General features: G+C 42.7%; 1 protein-coding gene across 4 annotated transcripts in view; it reads left to right on the top strand.

Moving 5' to 3' along the window:
• DAAM1 (dishevelled associated activator of morphogenesis 1) overlaps positions 1-18,723 on the top strand; it is a 3,124,549-nt gene that overhangs the window by 3,101,446 nt on the left and 4,380 nt on the right. For all 4 annotated transcript variants that reach the window (XM_044074460.1, XM_044074457.1, XM_044074458.1 and 1 more), the window contains one exon: positions 3,875-4,045. In XM_044074460.1, coding sequence (XP_043930395.1) covers positions 3,875-4,045 — 171 coding nt within the window. The remainder of the gene's footprint in view (positions 1-3,874; positions 4,046-18,723) is intronic.

Here is an 18,723-nt window from a genome sequence, read left to right as displayed (position 1 = left end):
GTAAGAAACATAGTATCTTAGACTGGATACTCATAAACAAAGCCAATGTCTCATACAAAGTAGGAACAATGCCCGATGACCTTAGTGACCACTGCCTAACCTTTATCTGTAGAGAAAAGACTGACTATCAAAACCTCCCTAACACTAGAGTAATACGCTCTACCAAACACTTTAAAACTGACTCATTTCAAAATGATCTCAAAACTTGCAACTGGAACCTCTTGAAATCACTTCCTCTTAATGAAGCAGTATCATTCTTCAACTCAACCTTCCTTTCCATTTTGAATAAACATGCCCCTGAACGCTCTATTAGAATGAAGTCTAATATAGCCCCATGGCTCTCTAAGGAAACAAAGAAATTAATTCATACTAAAAATAAAATTTGGGCCAAATGGAGATACCATAGAATCAGCTCTGATTTTCTTCACTTTTGCCAACTTAGGAATCTTACAAAAAAAGCTATAATCTCTGACAAAAAACTACTACTGTGAACTTCAAGAAACCCATTTTAATAAACCCAAACAATTCTGGTCTTCTATCAACAAACTCCTTTCACCTGGAACATCAAAACTCCCTCCCTCTAAACGCAGACCCAGATACCCCTAACCATACTGCAAACACTTTTAATTCCTTTTTATAGAAACCATTCAATCTCTTGCTAGACAACTGAACACCAATAACTTTTACCCTCCAAATAATCTAATTGACTCTCCCCACAACTTCACTCTTCATCCTATCTCTACCTCTTTCATCTACAAGCTTATTCTCAAACTGAAACCCTGCACCCCTCTGCTGACAAACTCCCTTCTCTCTTTCTTCAAAAGGCTGCTAAACAGATTGCATACCCAATATCTATACTCATTAATAGGACGATCCAAGAGGGAACCATACCAGATATATGGAAAGTCTCTCACATTATCCCACTACACAAAGGTGGTAACTCTATTGATTACACTAACTATAGACCTATTGCTCTTCTCTCACCTCTAGCTAAGATAATGGAGAAATGTATCCATCAGCAACTTGTTCAGTATCTCTCTTTACACAACATTATAGCCAACTGTCAACATGGCTTTAGACCTCACCATAGCACCTCCACTGCCCTCCTTTCCTTTGTTGATACTATTAACAACTATCGTAACTCCAATCTTTTCTCCTCTGCTCTCTTCATTGACCTCTCTAAAGCTTTTGACATGGTGAACCACTCTTCCCTCATTAATATCCTTCAATCCCTCTCATTTGATAACCTGGCTATTAAATGGTTTACTTCTTATCTAAGCAACAGACAACAAGCCGTTCTTTGGGACAACCATATCTCTTCCTTATTGCCTGTTTCTATTGGAGTACCACAGGGCTCCATTCTTGGGCCACTTCTCTTCTCCCTTTACATAAACTATCTTAACACTGCAATCCCTCAAGCTTACCTGCATCCAATACGCTGACGACTCCACTATTATTTGTTCAGCATCTACCTCCTCAGAGCTACTCTCACTAACTCAAACTACCTTCAACACTGTAGAAACCTGGTTTACTAGACGGTACCTCCTCCTCAATGCTAAAAAAACTAAACTGCTCCTTTTCACTCCTACCACTCGAGCCTCCCCATTAAACTTCAACATCTTGTCAAATGACACCACTGTCATCTCTCCTGACCTGACAACAAAACTACTAGGAGTAACCATTGATAACAATCTCACTTTTGATCATCATACCAACAACATCATCAAAACAGTTAACAAAAAAATAGGATCATTATACCGTATTAAGCCATTTCTCACACCTACTACCAGGGCTACTATCGCCCACTCCCATCTGATATCTACTCTCTTTTACGCATCACCTATTTTCACTAACCTTAAGAAGGCTAACCTAAATAAACTAGCAGTTTGTTACAATAGCATTGCCCGCTTTGCCACCGGTAACCCTTTCAGAACACATCACTATCATAACCTAAAACTCCTAGGCTGGCTAGAGCTACAAAACTGTCTTATGATCTCACAACTTACTATTGCCCACAAGATACTTTACCAACCTGATAACACCCCTATACTCTCTAAACTTTTAATCCCTTATAGCAGTCTTACCTCCCTTCGATCTTCTTCTAAACTCATGACCAAATCTGTAAAATCTCATAACTTAGCTGGTGACTCTCTGTTCACTAATACTGTAGGTAGGACATGGAATCTGCTACCCACAGATATTACTCTAATCACCTCCTTACCACTCTTCAAGCAAAAAATCAAACTGTACTTCCAAAATCACTGGCTTTCTTCCTGTAGGACTCCTGACTAACCTTTTTCATTCCCCCCTACTCTACCTCAACTATTTACTGTCTTATTAGCTACACATATACTTACTTTTTTTCTTGCCCTGTTGCTCTCCTCTTATGCTCTGACTCACTCCTCCTTTCTCTCCCCTGCCCTCATTTCCATCTTCTTTTTTCTTCCCCTTCTAGACTTTTGTTTCTCTCTCTTCTCCTCTCTTGTATTTCTACATTAATCCCTTCTAATCTCTTGTTATACTTCTTTCTCTCCGGATTATTGAAACTAACTGCTAATCTTTAGCATTTTAATTGTGATGCTACTACTGACCTAGTGTATTTTTGTGTGTGCCTTAAGTATTTGTTGTTCTTATTACTAAATGTATATTCTTATTGTACTTACATTTTTATTAATATGTCTTGTAGTGTAGTTTTATGTATGGAGCTTTTCTCCCCGGGCCTCTACTGAAAATGGACATATATCCAGCTAGACTAGCCCGGTAAACAAATGTAAAATAAAAATAATAAAATAAAAAAAAAAAAAAAAAGTTATACAGTTTTTGTAAAGCATCTCAATGAAAGCACAAATCACTGAATCACATTTTATGGAAAATTTCTTATACACTATGTATACAGCCAAACATTTTTTTTATGGGAAAAAGGACCCTTCCCCCATGCATACACACTTTTAAATATACTAAGCCCATAGTAGCACAACCATGGAGAAAAGAGAACACTTCTGACACACCGTATCACTGCAGGCACACAAACAAACTTCTAGAGATTGAGGTACAGCATAACAGTGGGCTTTAGCAGGTTGCAAGTACCAATCAACGGTAGTTTGCATTGTAATTCCTATGATGCAAGACTACACCATCAGTGATTTTCTATAGCCTTACATTTTTTTTTGTTTATATATCAAATGATTCAGTCATACTTGTTTTCCATGAAATGTGTTTTGGATTAATTGTGATATATTTTTGTTGAAATGTGTTTTGGATCAAATGAAACCCACCAAAACCCATCAGTGGTTAGAAAGGGAAGCCATTACTGGAGGAAGGTCATCGCACATTTAGGTTATAGTTTGGATGTGCATAAGTCATAATCTTTGTCAAGCAATTTACATAGTAGCTGTCACAGGGAAGCACAGCAGTTTGCACATTCTGAGGGAGGGCATTACACATATCACATGTGCAAGCAAGTGCAGCTGTTTAGGGAAGGACTTAAGGCAATATGTATATGAAAAAAAAAAAGATAATGGCTGCCTGTGTGACAGTCCACCTTGACAGGAGAACATCCCATCAAGGAAGGGTTGCATCCAGTTAATTGTGGTAAGGATGATGATTTATAGGCACAGGGAGAAAAATGAATATTAAAAATGTAGGAGTTTTGAATATTGTAATAACACTGTTTGAAGTTTGTGTGTATTGAAAAGTGTACTGGTTGTAGCCGGTTGGACGGAATTTGCAGTAGAAGTTTATAATTGAATGCACACTTTTATGCAGTTTAGATAATTTCATTGCCGAGCAGAATAATTCTGGCTTCATAGTATTAGTGTAACACTGGGATATTGCATTTCTCTCAGCTGTCACTATTCTGCTTCTTTTCCCACAGTTTTCCAAAGTAGTGAAATACTTTGGTGAAGATCCTTTGAAGATGCAGCCTGATGAATTCTTTGGCATATTTGACCAGTTTATTCAGGCATTTGCAGAGGCCAAGCAAGAAAATGAGAACATTAGGAAGAGAAAAGAAGAGGAGGAACGACGAGCACGAATGGAAGCACAGGTCAGATGCTGACAATGGTAGTGTTAGAAACGTGTTTAAAACGATCATTATGTGATACTTACACGGACAAGGGTGTGATGTGTACATTTGCCATGGAGATTTCAGCATTAGGTCTGGTGAACATTTTAGTATTTCACAATGCTTCAACAGTTTTTGTTGTGCAGGTCATTCAAGGTGTGGCATTAGAAGATCTAATTCATGACAGTAATGCATGTCGTGATGTTCTTCGTGTTTCACTGTTGCAGTCATCACACTTGGGTTATCTGCCTGCAGGTAGCCCTCAGTTGGCTCGAGTACCAGAGACTTAGTATTTCTGCATCGTTTGCTGTCGCTTCAGTACTGACGTCAGGTCGTCATAGGTATAAAACCAGGCAGCTGATGCCATTACATCAGTCTTTCTTTGTCTCACCTGTGGAAAGCAAATACCACACTGAGATTTCCATTCTTACTGCGTCACCTGTTTAGGCCCAGACCACGACGTACCTCGCTGTTGGTTTGGTGCTTTGTTCAGCACCCGAACTATTCATCATCGGGCTCTTATTGTCGCTAAATACTTTTGCTCTCGATATCCATATTCCAAACTGGCTTCAGTAAGCCATCTGACTACCGATTTTCACAAAAAAACATAAGGATAAAGACAGAGAGAGACCGCACAGGTCCAAAACCGCTGACGACGCTTCTGTTAAGCTAGTCGCTAGTTCAGCGGTACTCAGTGAGGCACTTTTGCAGCCCCTAATGCCTGCTTCGATGGATTCGCAGGCCGCTACCGAGACCTGTTCAGAGTCCGGTATGCCGGAGCCGCTGTGCAGGCACCAGCTTCCGCGGAAGTTCTTCGCATTACCGATATTCAACACACAGACGACTTTCACGTCTTCAGTTCTGTCTAAAACTGCCAAGTTTCTAAGGCCAAGAGTAAGCGCTATGCCTAAAAAACTGACTACTCAAACTCAAGTACCTGCTTCCTTGCCACAACATCAAATGCTTAAAATGGCAGATCATCTGATTATGCTGATTAGGGGAAGCCAGCCTTCTCCTGCTAAGAGAAAGAGACCTGTCCCCAGCAGCTTTAACTGATCGAGTCCGACGACTCTGAGGTTTCTGAATATGAAGACATGCCTTTATCTGCTTATGAGGATTCAGATGCACAGGACTCCATTCCCCCTGCTTCCCTCCCAGAGGTTTTTCTTTTGGTGAAACCCTACATACTTTGAGAGCATTTCCACTGGGAATGCCAAGATTACCCTCAGTCCAAAAAGAGACTCAGAGAATTTTTAGATTTGTCACAACATAGACCTTTAGCTATCCCTCCTGTTCTGGATGTTGTGGATGATGTCTTTATGGAATCCAGCCTAAATCCTGATATTTTATCCCCTGCTCCAAGGAAACCAGACAGGTGTTAGAGTCCCTGACTCTCACAAATTTCTTTTCAAAAATCCTACTGCTGATCCAGAGGTCATTTCACAGGGGCCAAAAGGTATAAAAGCAACTACAGCTAAGAATCCCACCCCTTCATACAGGGATTCCCGAGCTTTAGACAGATGGGGTAAAAAAGTATACATCTCTGCAAATCTTGCCATTAGAGCATTGAATTGCCAGTTTCCCATGCTGAAATACCAGCAAAATATTATAGAACTTATTAAGCAAAAATTATCTACCTTTACAGACTGTGTAGAAAATAAAGAATTACAGGAACTTATGCATTCTGCAAGCTAAGTCAGCAAGCATACCTTACAATGTGGCTTTGATGCCCTAGAAGCATCTTGCAGGGCAGCAGTCACTGGTTCTGTACTGAGAAGACATTCTTGGCTTAAGGAGCAGATCTTGCCAGACCATGTCAAAACAAAATTACTAGACACTCCTTTGAACAAGGACAATCTGTTTGGCACCAAAGCAAAAGAGGTTCTAAAAAGGATGGAAGAAAAAGCTAAGTCTATGCAGACAGTCAAAGATTTTTTGCAGGTGCAGCCTCCAAGATTCAGTAAGCATTGCCCCTCGAAACATTGGTCCTTTCCAGCCCCCTCAAGGCCATTTCAAACTAGACCCAGGGGAAACAGACCCCCCCAGATTACAGTCTCAGGGTATGCAGAGATCTAAGCAATGGAGTACCTCCACTTCTAAAACAGGGAGTACTAAGCCACCCCCTTACGGAAAAAATTCACAATGATTTCTCAAATCCACTCCTCACCTCTGCCCAAATGCTCATGCCCCTAGGAGGAAAACTTGCCCATCATGCAAAAAACTGGACCTCCATCACCAAAGACGGATGGGTCCTCAGCATTGTATCCCAGGGGTACATATTTTACTTCCACACACTGCCAACCCCAAAAGGGTTCCCAAACCTTCCTCCAAACCAATGGGCAGAACCACAAAACCAAGTTCCATCTCTGCTCTCCATAAGGGCTATTCAACCTGTTCCTGCAGAACAGATACGTCAAGGGTTATATTCCATACTTTTCCTGATACCCATAAAAGAGGGCACTTGGCACCCAACCCTAGAGCTCTCAATTCTAAACACCTTCCTGGTGGTGCCAAAATTCAAAATGCTCACCCTTCAGCAGCTTTTTCCTATGCTGTCCAAAGATGCCTGGTTAGCCACCCTAGACCTAAAAGAAGCATATCTGCACATCCCTATCAGGGACTCGTGCAGGAAATGCCTACATTTCAGGGCAGGATCTATGCATTATCAGTTCTCTGCACTTCCCTTTGGCTTATCCACTGCTCCCAGAGTCTTCACAAAATGCCTGGCTCCAGCCATTGCCTATTGCAGACAGAGAAATATTCAAATTTACCCTTACTTGGATGATTGCCTGATTCAGGTAGTCAGTCAGGAAAAGCTGTTACAGCATCTGACATTTGTAAAGAACCGTCTAATCTCCCTGGGGTACACTATCAACGAAAAGAAATCAAAACTAGTCCCCAGTCAAAAGATTGTATTCCTGGGAGCAAGCTTGGACACAGCATCCCAGATAGCATTTCTTACTCCAGAAAAACAAGCCTGTCTAACAGGCTACTTCACTCAAATGGCCACCAGAGGCCAGCTATCCGCAAGGAAAATCCTGTTGGCCCTAGGGTTCATCGCCTCTTGCATTCTACTAATTCTATATGCCAGACTGCATATGAGGAAACTTCAGTGGTACTTAAAAAGTCTTTGGTGCCAACATTCTCATGACCTGGAAACCATCATACCTTGTGTAAGGACAGAGTTTCTTTTGTGGGCAGCAGCATGCAACCACAAGGGACTTCCCTTTAGTCAACCCCACGCCACCCAGACCCTAACCACAAAAGCTTCAGACTATGCCTGGGGGGCACATCTGGCCGACAAGTGCATTCAGGGCCACTGGAGTCCAAGTCAAATTCATCTGCACATCAACCAAAAAGAGATGCTAGCTGTTCAGCATGCTCTGACAGCTTTTAGATCCCTAATCTTACCAGAACCCCTGCTAATAAAGAAAGACAACACCACAGTTATGTGGTACATCAACAAGCAGGGGGGAACCCACTCTTACACACACTTCAGGCTAGCCATGGCCCTGTGGAACACGGCATTGGACATGCATATTCATCTGCAAGCTCAGTTCCTGCCAGGCAAACAAAACTTTCTGGCAGACGACTTAAGCAGAAAAATCCTAGACCCACACGAGTGGCAATTAGACCCCAGTACTTTCAGCCTTCTAACCCAGAAATGGAGGACCCCGGAGGTGGATCTTTTTGCCTCCCACTACAATCACCAGCTCAGCAAATTCTGCATCAGGACACCTCACCACAGGGCCTGGAAAGTGGATGCCCTATCCTTCCAGTGGGTAAGCCTCTCAATCTATGCATTTCCACCTCTGCCTCTTCTCACAAGAATATTACTCAAGATGAGACAAGACAGACCAAGGGCAATCCTGATTGCCCCAGACTGGCCACGCCAGCACTCGTACCCACTACTGCGCAGCCTGTCACCGGTGCCACCCTGGCACCTACCCCAGATTCCAACCCTCCTCACTCAGCAGGTGGGACAGATCTTGCATCCGCAACTGCAAACCCTGAATCTTGCAGCCTGGCTTATTCCTTGAATTCTCCCCCAGTGAACAGCCTAAGCAAGCAGGTGGTGGATGTCATTCTTGAAAGCAGAAGACCCAGTACAAGGAAATCTTATGCTAATAAGTGGAAAAGGTATTGTTCCTGGAGTCGGTCTAAAGGAGAGGACACAGCACTGCCCTCCTTACCTGTAATCCTGGATTACCTAGCAGATCTACTCCCTTTCCTTCTCTTCCATTAAGATCCATGCCTCTGCCATCTCGGCTTATTACAACACTGAGACACCTCTCTTCTCTCATCAAACAGTTCCTGAGAGGGGCAAACAACTTAAGGCCACCAAGGAGAGCCCCCACCCCTGCTTGGGACCTTAACTTATTACTGGAAAAGCTCACGCTACCTTCCTTTGAGCCTGCAGTGTCAGCAGAGTTAAAATTCCTCTCTTGGAAAACAGCCTTGCTTCTGGCCATCACTTCAGCTAGAAGAGTGTCTGAGCTGCAAGCACTTATGGCTGTGGAACCCTTTATTATTTTTCATGTTGACAGGGTTTCCCTCAGGACTAAACCTTCTTTTATGCCTAAAGTAGTGTCCAGTGTAGCTCTCAACCAATCTGTCCATTTACCAACTTTCTTCCCTAATCCTCAAAATAAAGGGGAAAGGATTTTGCACTCTTTAGATGTGCACAGACAGCTCAGATTCTACCTTGATAGGACTAAGACCTTCAGAAAGTCTGACCAGTTACTAGTCAATTTTTCTCCAGGGGCAGAGGGCAAGGCCATTTCAAAACAAACAATTTCCAAATGGATAGCGAACTGTATCCATTTCTGCTATAAACACCATAGCAAACCAACCCCTGAGGGGGTCAGAACGCATTCCACTAGGGCAACTTCTACAGCTACAGCATTCCTCACGGGAGTCACTACTGGGGACATTCTGGAAGCTGCTACCTGGAGTTCTGTTCACACCTTCACCAAACATTACCACTCGCCTGTATTTTCCAAATCCAGGGTGGGTTTTGCAACAGCAGTCCTGCAGGGTATACAAGCCGGCCCCAACTCTTCTTGACTGCCTCCAACCATTCTTCAGATTTGAGAGTGCCTTGTAGGTTACAAGTGTGATGACTGCAACAGTGAAACATGAAGAACATAGTACAGTTGTGTACACTTACCATAAATTTAGATGTTCGAGTGTATTCACTGTTGCAGTCCTTTTTCCCACCCTCCAGCCCCCTTGTCTCTCTCTCCTCTCTATATCTATTACTCGCCCCTTACAGGGCTATTGCTATTTACTTTTTACTGGTGGTGTTTTTTCCACCATAACTTAGCTCCCTATTTGGGGGGGCTCCTGACGTTTGGGGCAAGAAAAACTGATGTAATGGCGTCGGCTGCCAGTTTTTATATCCCTGACAACCTGACGTCAGTACTGAAGTGACAGCAACCGATGCAGAACTACTAAGTCTCTGGTATTCAGGCCGACTGAGGGCTACCTGCAGGGAGATAACCCAAGTGTGATGACTGCAACAGTGAATACACTCAATCATCTACATTTATGGTAAGTGTACACAACTGTACTTTGTATAGTCCTGTATCTTGGGTATATTCATACAGTACATGTGCACATGTTTAAAAACTGTCCCACTGAACTGATCTTTATTGAAGTCTGTTGATTGAATACATGGATTTATTCAGTACAGATTTATTTCATGCTCATCACACGTAAGATAAGAAATGTGCAGATGCTGAATATAACAGATTTAAATGTCACGGAGCTGTTTTGCTGTCTTAGAACATTTGTAATGTGTAAAAGCAAAATATTTATGTACATTGGTAGATAATGTTTTTCTTTTCTTGCGGTAGTCATCACCTTGTTTCATTTGCTGAAGCCATTCTTCGTCTTAGTCGTCCAATGTAGTCACTGTATGCTGTCTCCCTTGACACAGTGAGGCCATTAGATGTTAGTAGACACATCAGCAGATAAAATATGGTAAATGATGGGCTTTTTAGTTGCCTTGCTGTATGGCGTAGAGTAATTGAGTCCTTTTGACTAAGTGATTGAAGTTCAGTTAGTGGCCCCAGTCCTGGAGGAGCCAGGTAGGATGAAGACTAGGAAGACCACATTCCTTGCTTCAAAGTTGATTTGCAAGGCTTTTTGAAGAAAATGTCCCTTATGGAAATGAGGGAATGCCATTTGCAGACAACTGATTTTACGCCTCTTTCCATCACACAGCCAAGTCTGCATGAGGATGTTAGGGTTGCAAAAAGTCAAAAAAGTCCTCCAACTCCCCCTGATGATTTCCTAATGATAGCTCCTGTTTGGCTGACTGTCACCATTAGTGAAGAATGGATAAATGGATCATTTGGCTGAAAAGGGGCTCGTGATTATCAAGCAAGTGGGGGAAATGGAAATACGGGGAAGAAAAAAGGGCATTTTAGCCACTTGGTTTAAGCAATGACCATTTCTTTATAATCAGCTGTGTTATTTTTGGTTTAAGTTTATTCCTTTTGTTTCAGCTTCCTTGGAAAAGGCTATGTATATTTTATTTAATGTAAATTTACAGTTGTGTTTAAAAGCTTAGAATGTAGTGTGTGGAGATTTTCATAGGTTCTTAGGAGATTACTAGGTTAACGTCTCAAGTGCCCTTACAAGCCTAGCCATTATTACCTAAATTTTGCACAATTTATGATCCCTAAGGGCTACAGGATGGCTTAGGGTTTGTGCTTATACCTTTGAGTATTTTACAGACTGCCCCTGTCCATAAGGGACATGGGCACCACCCCAACAGTGAATTTTTGATTCACCATCCATTGATCCAAACTACATTTGAAGAGGATCATGGAAAGGCTCTGCTTTATGTGAATAGGTAGCTTGTTGCAGAGAAGGGGTAATCTCTGAGATGCATATTTGTCTCTGCACCATGTTTTGTTTGTGTCACAGACCAGGTTCAGATCCCTAGATTGTGTGCACACCTCGTGCAGCTTGTCTTGCAAATGTGTAGTACTTCTGTTAGGGCTGGATTTGAGAGTGCCTTGTAGGTTAGGCGTAGATTTCCCCTTAATAGTCTGTAGGAGACAGAGTAAGGAGAAGGGCTGTTACTCTGTCTGCATAGGACATGTTTACACCCTATATATTTTTTGTAAGAACCTTTTCGGGCCGCTCCAGCTGTTGCAAATGCCTGGTCAAGTATATGCCAGAAAGTACATTGTACTCGATTATTGGTCTAATGAGGGCTGAGTATAGTGGGACTATAATTCCTTGGATCCGGATGCCATGCCTTTAATTGTGAGCTGTTCCACATAAAAGGACTTCTTCACTACTGTGGGCACATAATGATCAAAGTTCAGGCTGCTGTCTTATCTGTGTGCCTAGATGTCTCACCTCTGAGTCTCCTATTAGGGGTGTGCTATTAATGTAATTTTTCAGGGGTATTTGACTTCCCAAAGGGTACGATTGTGCATTTTTTTTGCATTTAGTTTTAGGCCATGGCTCTGGCAACAATCAGTTATCTGAATCAGACCCATCTGAAGGATATCTACATCACTGGGGGATTTAGTGATTTCTCCCAACTTGCAGCCATCAGCCAAAGACCTTCTACATTAGCCTTGACGTCAGAGAAGTGTATTCTGAACAGAAGTCCCAACACTGAGCCTTGTCACACACCACTAATAACTGGCCTCTTGCTGGATCTGGATTCTCCCACTCTTAACAGCATGTGCCCTATCCATGAGCCATTTGACTGTCCATTTGGTGACAGAGGGATTTATGCCCAGTTTTATGAGTTTATCTGTAATACCTAAGTGGGGAATTGTGTCAGATGCCTTAGCCAGATCAAGGTAGGCAGTATGCACTGTTTCAACTTCATCCACGACGCTAGTGACTGTCTCAAAGAAGTCCACCAGATTGATCAGGCATGACCTGCCCTTGACGAAACCGAACTGGGTAGGTAGAGTCCAGTGTTTGGAAGTTTCTTGTGTTTTTATTTATCAGGACCGTGATTATTCTTTCCAGGGCCTTGCATGTAAGCTAATTAAACTTACGGGTATGTAATTTCCCATATCTATTGATGGCCCCCCTTTATACAGACTGAAAAACCTTAGAGTTTTAAGAAATGTATAGGTTGCAGGCACAAAATACCTCTATCTGATGCACATGATTCATGTGTATATTGCTTTTAGGCCCAGCTCATTTAAAAGAATCGTGCGACATTTGTAAGGCCTTTAATCTATGGGCCTTAGTGGATCGCAAAAATAAGCAGATTCTAAAAGGTTTATTGTCAGCTTCTTTTTCAGAGACTTTATCTGGAGCTCAAGCCTTCAAAAAGTTAGACAAAAAGGAGTCCAGAAAGCATACATTGGACCTTTCTGGATCCTCCACTCTAAGCCCTCCTTCTCACAAGGTGTCTAAGCAGTCTGTTCCAAGTTTGTTGGATTCGAAGACTAAGTCCTCTGATCAGACAGCATCTTTTAACTGATCCTCATCATCATATCTGCCACACACAGAGCCAAAGAAGCTCCCTAGGATCTGTTATCCATCTTCTCTAGAACCCTGCTCCTTCTCGACTACCATCATCCTTCTTAGCGAGATGCCATAATTCTGTTACCCCTTCAGTGGCTGCCTCCTCTTGGTCTTCTAGGAGTCTGACAGAAGCAGATGTGGATAGAATGATAAGGAAATTCTGCTGGCACAAATTCAGATGGGCGTTCTCCCAGCTCCTACCTCACTGGGTTCAGAGACCATCACTAGTACTACTCCAACTGTTTTGGCTCATTCTCAGATCCGACCTTCGGCTTTGGAGCTCTTGGATCCGAGACTGCCAGAACCATCTGTTGGATCCAAAGCCTGCTGTATCTTCAGCTTTGATACCTTTTCTGAGTGGACTTTGAGCCATAGTGCCATTGCTGGGTCCCAGATGATCGAGTTGACTCTGAAGTTGTCTGAGCCGTCTCTGCCCCTTGGAGCCTCAGTTTTGGACAGTTTGGCTCCGACTTCTGGTTAGGGTTGACTGCCTTCAGGTCAGAGGGAACCGGCAGTCCAGAAGCATGTCTTCTTGGCACCATCATCTCCTTCTCCACAGGATATTCAACCTTTGAAGTAGTGGAGACAGATTTCTGAACATCTAGAGGAAGGACAACCCCCCCCCCCGATCCGTCTTCACAATCTCGTATGTTTTTGTGCCTTGAGGCTCAGTACTGTACTCCAAAGGGACAGCCAGGCCAAAGACCCCAGACTAGTCAGCAGGGTATACTTGTGTCTTCTGATACTTCTCAGGAGCTTCCTACCAAAGAAGCGTTTAGGAAGGGAAAATGCAAGAGGAGGCACTTAGACTGTCCTCAAGAGTTGGTCACAGAAGATACTGATTTTGATGAAGGGGAAGAGTCCCCAAGATCACCACCTGATGACGTCTCCTTTGGCGACATCTTGGCGATCCTAAAGCAAAGGGGTGGTTGGTCTATCAGAAACCCTTCTCAAGTGGAATCCCGTATTCCTGGAAGCCTTTTGGTCTGGCCCATCTACCTCCTGAGTTATTCCGCCCATAGATGAGCTCATTCATTTGATCTCTAGGTGGGTGTGAAAGGAATCCAGTGCTGTTGAGCCAATCCCCCAGAGACCAGATAGGATCCTGGCACCACCAAAAGGGAGAGAATTCTGGAGCAAAGAAGTAACTTTCCAAATCTTTCTCTGGGACCATTACTTCTGAAGCAGAGAGTTCTATTACCTCACAGATTGCTACCCTACAGTCTATCTCAAATTTGTCCATGAGACTCATTTCACATGCAACTGAAGGTACCTCAAGGACAGCTGGTTCATGCATTTCCATTAGGAGACATGCCTCGATGCACCTATGTGATTTTGCAGATCCCTTCAAGCTCCCCTTCGTCAGTGCGCCCTTTATTGGAAGTTCTTTGTTTGGCCCGAAGGTTAAAGACACACAGTCCAAGTGTGAGGAGGATGGTAAGACCTTGTCTGCAGTGAGCATACATTTTTTGACTCCTCAAACAACCTCTAGGAATCAGCAATCAACAAGGTGGTCAAAAAATGTGGTTCAGAAAATCCTGGGGTCCTTTCCATGTTCCACTTGGAGATAGAGTTCCTTGCGCTGCCTCTGGGGGAACTAATAGAAGACATCACCCATGTGACAGAGGAGACCCGCAAATCAAGGATCTAGAGATTCTTATACTGACAGATCCTACCAGCACTCCTGACAGGAGGCTCAATTGTCCACCTCTGGAGGCAGTCAGGGGTCATTTATCCCTGCACCAGAGAGCCTGTGCAGATGATTATTTTCAGAGGTTATATAATACCCTTATCCCTTCTTCCTCCTTTAACAGTAATCAAAATTCCCAGTGTTCTAACCAGTCAGAGAAAATCTGCAGCACTGGAAATAAAAAAGCTGCTAGAAAAAGAGTCATCCAAGAGGTCCCCCCAGACCAGAAAGAGTCTAGAACTTACTCAAGATTCGTTTTAGTGCCAAAGAAAACAGGGGAATGGAGACCAATTTTGGATCTCTGAATTCTGAATAAGTCAGTTCAGTACACCAAGTTCCGGATGGTCACAGTTTAGTCCATTTTGCCATTCCTGCACAAGGATGATTGGATGTCCTGAATAGCTCTTCAAGATGCATACTATCACATAAAAATGAACAGATGATCCGGAAGGTACCTACACTTCCAGCTGACAGCCAGTCAGTATCCATTCAGAGCTCTGCCTTTGGCCTCACCACAGCCCCCATGGTGTTCTCCAAATGCATGGCAGTAGTAGCAGCTCAATTGACACTGCAGGGATTCCAAGTGTTTCCATACTTGGACGACTGGCTCATAACTGTGCTGACCAGGCATCTCCTGATAAAAGCACTGCATTATTTACTCCAGCTTTGTTCTTAGCCAGGAAGTACGGTCAATCACAACAAATCTCAGCTAGAAACATCTCAGATATTAGAGTTCATAAGGGCTTTGTTCAATATGGTATCAGTGACAGCCTCCCTTCCCCTACCCAAGGGTACAAACAATTGGATTTCAAGTCAAAATATCTTTCAGAATTCTTGTCTATCACCTTGATCGATTCTACAAGCCCTGAGGTCAGTGTCCACTGTGATAGTTTTGGTTCTGTTAGCAAGATACCATATGAGAATTCTTAAATGGACTCTAGCAACTCAGTGGTCTGTTATGCACCAACCTGCGTCCACCCAAATCAGGATAACTCAGGCATTCAAAAAGTACCTTTTATGGTGGATTCGCTCAGATCAAATATTACAAGACTGTCTCTTCATTCTTCCTCAGCCCAAAGCCATAGTGTGACGATGGATGCTTCCCAGATTGAGTAGTTCTTGGCAAAGCGTGTCCAAGGCACCTGATCCCCTGAAGAGGCCAACATGCATATCAATGTCCTGGAAATGAGAGCAGTGCTCCTAGCATTACAGGCCATTCAAGACACTCTCCCTTCTGGGACTACTACAGTTAAGATGGACAAATTTCTGTGGTATGATGCATCAACAAATAAGAAGGAACCAGATCTTACCTCTTGTGTTGAGAAGCTCAGAGTATGGGAATGGGTAATCCCATCAAATCAATTTCTAATAGCAATGCACATTCTGGGGAAATCCAACATGATAGCAGAAAAGTTGAGCAGATCCATTTTATTGCCTCATGAGTGGTCTGTCAGTATGAAAACTGCAGTAAAGATATTCTGCCAATGGGGCCAACCTTGCTGCAACGTCTTTGCATCTCCCCTTAATAACAAGTGCAGCAGGTTCTTTGCCGTGATCCTCCTTCCGGAGGAATCGCTGAGAGAGACACTTTTCCATGATTGGTTCTTCCAGTCTCCTTCACTCTTACCCCCAACTCCTCTAATCCCCAAGTTTCTTCAGAAAGCATCTCAACTGAAGAGTACAGTCATCCTCATTGCATCTTATTGGTCTCTTCAGATTTGGTTCCCCTTTCTTTGGCTTCATCTGGTTTGTCCACCATAGATTCTGGATCCAATTCCAGCTGACCTTCTCTCACCCAACAGGCATGATTCACCCAGACATTTTAGGCCTAAAGTTGACTACATGGTTTCTCCACTCCTATTGATAGTCAGACAACCAAGGCTCTCCTACCTGTATATCACATTCGTTTGTCTTCCCATAAAACTTCCACTAGGAAAATTTACAGGAGTAAATGGAAAAAGCCTTTTGAGTAAACCACCACCAGTACCTAGAGTTCTTCTGTTTTTGGTTGCAATTTTTAATGAAGAAACTAGTTCCTCTGCTATTAAAGTACAACTAGCTGCCCTGTCTAATTTCCACAAAGGAACAAATAACTCTTCCTTAGCTACTTCAAAAGTTTGTAAGGCCTTTATAAGGGGAACTTTTCTTCTTAGACCCCCCCCCCCCCCGTTTAAAGATCCAAATCCGCTATGGGATTTGAATTTAGTATTATAAGATTTAACTTAATCTCCATTTGAACCATCAGCATCGTGTGAACTAAAGTTTTTAATCTGGAAAACTATTTTTTTAGTAGCTATAACGTCTGCTCAGAGAGTCTTGGAACTTCAAGCCCTATCTTCTAAGCCTCATTATTTAATTCTCCATAAAGCTAGGGTATCGTTATGAACCAACCCATCCTTCCTTCTTAAGGTAATGTCAGAATCCAACATCAGTCAATCTATTAATCTTCTAGTTTTCTTTCCAAATTTCCTGAACAAGTGAGAGTATTTGTTACATTTGTTGGATATTCACAGTTAACGTTTGTTTGTATAAAACAAAAAATCTGAGAAAAAAACAGATTAATTTTTTTTTCTTTTGCAGAATCAAAATTGGGCAATCCAATTACCAAAGTAAGTTTAGACAAATGGTTGACTGATTGCATTTCCTTTGTCTACAACAGATTTGGTTTGTTTTTGTCAGTACTTTAAGAGCCCATTCAGCTAGATCCATGGCAACTTCATTGGTATTCTTATCCAGGTCTTCATGGACAATATCTGTGCGGCTGCAACTTGGGCTAATCCTTATACCTTTACTACTCATTACAAATTGGATCTAGTCTCCAGAGGAAGAACAGCCTTCAGCTCAACAGTGCTCAAGAATGTCCTTCCAGAGTCCTTCCGCGATTCAGATAGCTGAGGACCCTGTCTCACTTGTTGAGGAATGAATTCAAATTGACAACACCAGGTAAAGAAGTTGTGTACTCACCGTAATGTTCCATCTGTGTTGTCCATTTTCATTCTTCCTCAATTCCCCTCCCTCCAACCCCATACACATAGGTTTGAGACTTCTGGAAGAACAAGAAGATAAGGGAACCAATGTTTCTGCCTTGTGAGCTCCAGATGTTTTTTCTCATCCTAGTGCTGTTTCTAAATTTCTGTGAAATTATAAGGCTAGCAGGTATGGTAGGGCTAGAGTATTATGGGTAAGGGAGGAGCTGGAGAGTTTCCATTACCCATGAGCTGTAAAAAAGTGGCCAAGTCAGATCTGAACCCACTTGTTAAAGACGAATGAAAATGGGCAACACAGATGGAACACTGTGGTGAGTACATAATTATTTTTCAGTAACTCCACAGATGTCAGCATCCTACAGGGTGAGGAGTGCTTCCAGGGAGTGTAGTTTCTTGTTGAGACTCCTAGCATTGAGCAGTAATACCTTTAGCTTATACCAAGTAGATTTTCGTATGTTGGAAGGTTTGTCTGTTTGGCAGTACCTAAAAAGGCATTATGAGGTGGAAAATATTTTGGACGGTATTCAAAAGCTTAGCAGTGACAGGTTAAGACAATCCCTGGCAAAGCAGTGTGATCTGTCAATCATGTTCTCCCAGGCTGCTAAATATTGGACCACTTTGGAATGACACCAGTAGCTAACCCAATTATTAAAGTCTTATAATTTTCTTTTGGTATTATGGTATCTTTGGAGATGGTAGAATGCTGCCCAATTCTAGGCTTATACCTGCCCGTGAGACACATTCTGAGAGCTCAATCACGTCTCTTTTCATATAGTCCAGGGAGGTACTGCTCAGGTGATTTAACATCCACGTGGACTATGACTGAGTCATACTGGTACTTTGGGGTTTAGTTACTGGAATGCTTGTGTGATGATGATCCAAATCGTGGCCCCTGACAGGCAACTAAATGCAGCCTTCTCCTTACCCAGCCTGGTGAGAGGGACATCAGTGTGTGTCACATAATGGAGTCTCCTCTGACCAAAATATTGGGTTGTGTGGTGTTAATGCATTATGGGCTTGGTAGTTGAGACACAATCAGATGTGGTTTTATGTGTTGTGTTGGGAGTTGTCTTTTTCATGTGCATGCGGAGTTTCTGAGGACTGCATCTGAGAGGCCTATGAGGTTTGGGTAAGTTGCATGTGAGCGTTTCTGCATATGTGGGTCTAGTTGTCTGGTCCCTTGTAAGTGCAGTGAGTGTATATGTTGCTGATGACCTGTTTGGCATGTTTTGTGTCTGTATGCAAGAGTATTGCCTCCAGTGACATTGTGTAAGTACATCTCTTATAAGTTGTACTCCTCTCAGAATTATGTGGTTGTCACTGTACATATGTCCTTTGCTACACTGCCTAAGGATGCCCATGTCAACCAAGCTAGATGCAGAGATATCAGAAAAATGCCTAGCCATGATTGCAGGTCCTTAATATGTGCTTTACAAGAGAATATAATGGGGGGCTGTTTGCAACTGGAT

Source organism: Protopterus annectens, chromosome 6.part0 (genome assembly GCF_019279795.1).
Source record: "Protopterus annectens isolate FY-2018-M chromosome 6.part0, PAN1.0, whole genome shotgun sequence".
In the NCBI taxonomy this organism is placed as follows: domain Eukaryota; kingdom Metazoa; phylum Chordata; order Ceratodontiformes; family Protopteridae; genus Protopterus; species Protopterus annectens.
The sequence above is the reverse complement of the archived record's forward strand: the minus strand, read 5'-3'. Positions and strand labels throughout refer to the sequence as shown.